The following is a 4,020-nucleotide window of genomic DNA, read 5'->3' as shown; positions in this document are numbered from 1 at the left end:
TTAAATTTTCTAATATCTGAAATTTGATATGGGGCCCGCACCAGCAGTTTTTCTTGAAAAGGCGGCGACTAAAAAATCTGAAGCATAGCTCTCCGTGGTCCTCTACCTTCGACTGTGCCGTTTCCCTCCTCGTCCGCTCAAGCTTCACAATCCTCGCAAGAATAAAGCATGTCTTTGGCATCCCTCCAATTACCCAAACTAACTCCACCTTCATCTCCGCAACCGTCCACCCAGAGACACCTCCGCCGGCAGCAACTCCAGCATCCATCATTGCCACAAGCACAGCCGCCCTAGTGCCGCCACCAACAACAGTGGGCGCGGCGTGCTTAGCCCCACACTACGCGAAGCTAATTGTGCAACTGGAACGAAGGATCCAAGCGCCGAGTAAGCTAGCAGATGGCAGAGACGAGATGTATGGAATGATGACTGCGAGGTTGCGGACAATGGTGAGGAGGAGATTGCGGGGGTTGGGAAGGGATCTACCGAGAGACGTTGAGCTGGCGGCAGAGTGGACCGCAACGATAAAGGAGATTATGGATTGGTTGGGGCCGGTGGCGCACTGGACGTTGAGGTGGCATGGGGAGAGGAGTTTTGAGCGGTGGAGCGCGGGGGCGGTGATTCGAATAAATGTGCTTGTTTTTCAAACGCTTTATTTTGCTAATAGGGAGAAGGTGGAGGCGGCGATTGTGGAATTGCTGGTTGGGTTAAATTATATTTGGCGGTTCGAGATGGAGGTGCGCGGCAAGTGCATGAGCTTATAGCAGGATTCTCATGATCCTGTGGGGAGATTGGGGAGATTTTGTGAAAGTTGCTAGTTTGTTGATTTTAGGGATTCGTATGGGGGTGATGAAAGTTGCTAGTTTGTGGATTTTGTTCATCGATATTATTAATTTGATTGCCGGTGGCAATGGGGGAAGGGGTTGGGATACCTAAGGTTTGGTTTGTTGTGCTGGGAGGCTTTGTTTATCACGCATTTCTTACATAAACTTTGAGAAAGTATTCGACGCCCTTACATTAACTTTTATCAGTGCTAATTTCATTATTTTTTTTTTCCTTCGAACTATAAATAAATTTATAAATGCATAAGATCTCCGGCTTAAGCATAAAATTTCTTTTTAACATCAAGTTATTATAATTTATAAAAAATATTTTTTTTTTCATACGAGAGAAACTTATATTCTGATTTATATTCGGAGACGATTTAGATATCTAACAAAATTTAGAGACTTGCCCAACAATTAAAAAGAATGAGTGTAACTCCACAACCATCACCAAATGAGTATCGCCTAATGAGTATCGCAGCCGGAAAACCATTTCCATATTATTCGTAAACTCATCTTTTATTCTTCCTTCTCCAAATAACTCCTACAGTTAACTTTTTTTTCCTATAAATTTCTCAATTTTGTTTTTTATTTTTTGACATAACTCCTGAGAACTTTTTACTTCTTCTATTTTGTGTCAAAAATCGTTGAAGAAAGGAGCAGTTTTGTTTCGAAGGAAGACGATGCTCTCGCAAAATTTCATTGCATAACCATAGTCTTTTTTTTTGAATTGGGTAAAGGTCCATGATGCGCCAAACTAGTGCTAGTTACTACGTATCCTGCTACAGAAAAGAACCACGTGCAGCATACCAACCATCCACTACTGATCTGTCACTTATGCAATCCTCACTGATCAATCATAACTATCTAAATCACATCCCTACACCTTGCATTTAAGTAATCCTTTATATAAGCACATCATTGTAGTGAAACATTAGGCTTTTGGGTTCAATGAAAAGAGCTCTCATATTATCCTCTCTTTTATATGCTTTCTTTTGTTTTACCTTTCTCTATTCACACTTTCAACATGATACCAAAACTCTTTCAGCTTCATGACACAACTTATCTTCCACTCACTATGGCCCCTTCTCAATTGCCTCTTCCGGCGACCACAACACAAATCAACCACACTTTCTACCAAGTGATAATCCAATACCCACACAACAAAAGTCTATTCTCAAGAACATTTGCAGCACTGTTCCCACTAAACTCACCCTTGAAAACCACCCAACATAGAAAGCACAAGTCCTCAAACTCTTTCGGGTGAGTGGCTATGACACTGTCCTTAACAGATCTTGGCTCTCCCACTCTTAACTTCAATTACAACAAATGGATAATAATCGACTAAAACCTAACATCAACCTTATATTCCATCATCTCCCCATCTATCCCACCGTATGTGCTAACCCTCAACACTTGCTACAAAATTTGGACTACCATCAAGTGTCGACTACAGTTCTTCAATCGCTCAAGAATCATCCAGTTGAAGAATGAACTTAACAATCTCCAAAATATCCATGATTCAATACCTCTCTGAAATCAAAACAGAGGTTGATATACTTGCACCGATAAGAGCTCCCCTCAATCCTGAAGATATAATCATTTACACCCTTAATGGTCCATCTTCCATATATCATGCCTTCAAAACAAAATCCATGCAAATCTTCAACCAATATACATAGATAATCTCTACACACTTCTTTAAAAAAAAGAACTAAACCCCACCACCAAAATTTCCAAGAAATTCTCCGTCTCCAAAGCTCTTACAACCCCTAACTATCAGTGAAGACACCAGAATGCCACCTATTGATCCCACGACAACAGAACCAGCTCAAACTCTTGAACAACTAAGCATAATCCCAATCCCATTCGAACCAATAGATAGAGCTTGTTTGTCAAATATGTAGTAAAGCAGAGCATAAACCCTTTAGTTGCTCGTTTCATCATGTTAAACCATGTAAAAATTGAACCGCACTTGTCACTTCCAACTATGAACCAATCACAAGAACATGGTATCTCAATAGCAGCACCACCTAGCATCTCACCGCATATTCCAGTCATCTCATTCAACCCCAAGAGTACCACAGAGACAACACCATTACAGTGGGGAATGACGAGTAGTTTACATTACGCTGATCGGCCAAAGCAGCCCGTTCACTCCACTGAGTAAGCTTCACTTAGCTTAACTCTACCATAAACCCAACTTAGCTTACAATCTTATCTCACTCCATATTCTAACTCTAGCTAATTTCTGTTCCGAAAACCACCCATCAATAAACTAAGGACAAACAGTCTCTTACTTAAAGGTCTTTGCATTAGTGGACTTTATCTTATGACTTCTCCATCCACATCGGGATCATCACCATCTCTTACTCACCTCTCAGTACAACATGTATCGCAACTCTGAGATCAACGGTTTGGCCATCCCTCACCTCAAATGGAATCAACTATTATTTCTAGATATACCTCTTTATATATTCTTTCTGCATACTTACATCACAAATCTTGCAAACTAGCCAAAAGTCATAAATTGTCATTTTCTACTCCCAATAAGTAGTCTTCATCTTCTTTAAAAAAAATTCACTCAAATATATGGGGCCCTTCCCCCATTTTATCACTACAAGCTTATAAATATTATTTTGTCTTTGTTGTTGACTTCTCTTGTAATACATGGGTGTATCCTCTTAACAATAAAAAATACATAATTCATAAATTTTCTTAATTCAAAATGATTGTAGAAAACCAATACCCCTACAAAATCAAAACTTTATGCACATACGACGGTGGTTAATACATCAATCATAAATTCAACAACCTACTTAAACCTTTTTGCTTCCTCTATGAATTTAAATGTCCCTACAGACTTGAGCAAAATGCTGTTACCGAGCATGAGCAACACCATCTCATCAAAACTATACGCACACTAATGACCACTGCCTCACTTCCTCCTCACCCTTGGGATGACTCATTACTTATAGCAACATGCCTCATCAATCAGCTACCCTCACCCATCACATCCTCCCAATCCTCAAATGAACTTCTTAACCAACATTTAACCTACCTCAATCACCTCAAAATATTTGATAACCTATACTATCCTTGGATCAAACCTAATTTTCAAAAAAAACTTACTCATTTATCTGTCGCAATGTCTGTTAGTTTACTATGCCACATGCCAGAAAAGCTATTGCTAACTAAA

At 39.8% G+C, this 4,020-nt stretch overlaps 1 protein-coding gene across 2 annotated transcripts in view; it reads left to right on the top strand.

The window, feature by feature from the left end:
• The window catches only part of LOC110036934, a 2,350-nt gene extending 1,454 nt beyond the window's left edge, over positions 1–896 (top strand). The window contains exon 2 of one of the 2 annotated variants that reach the window (XM_020741497.1): positions 48–896. In XM_020741497.1, the coding sequence (XP_020597156.1) occupies positions 48–761 (714 nt within the window). In that variant the 3' untranslated portion in view covers positions 762–896. Of the gene's footprint in view, positions 1–44 lie in introns of both variants that reach the window. The other variant, XM_020741496.1, reaches the window with a different exon arrangement.
• The last annotated feature ends 3,124 nt before the right edge of the window (positions 897–4,020 follow it).

The sequence above is a fragment of the Phalaenopsis equestris genome, unplaced genomic scaffold, assembly GCF_001263595.1.
Source record: "Phalaenopsis equestris unplaced genomic scaffold, ASM126359v1 Scaffold212777, whole genome shotgun sequence".
In the NCBI taxonomy this organism is placed as follows: Eukaryota; Viridiplantae; Streptophyta; class Magnoliopsida; order Asparagales; family Orchidaceae; genus Phalaenopsis; species Phalaenopsis equestris.
Note: the sequence above shows the minus strand (reverse complement) of the source record. Positions and strands in the feature narration are given on the sequence as shown.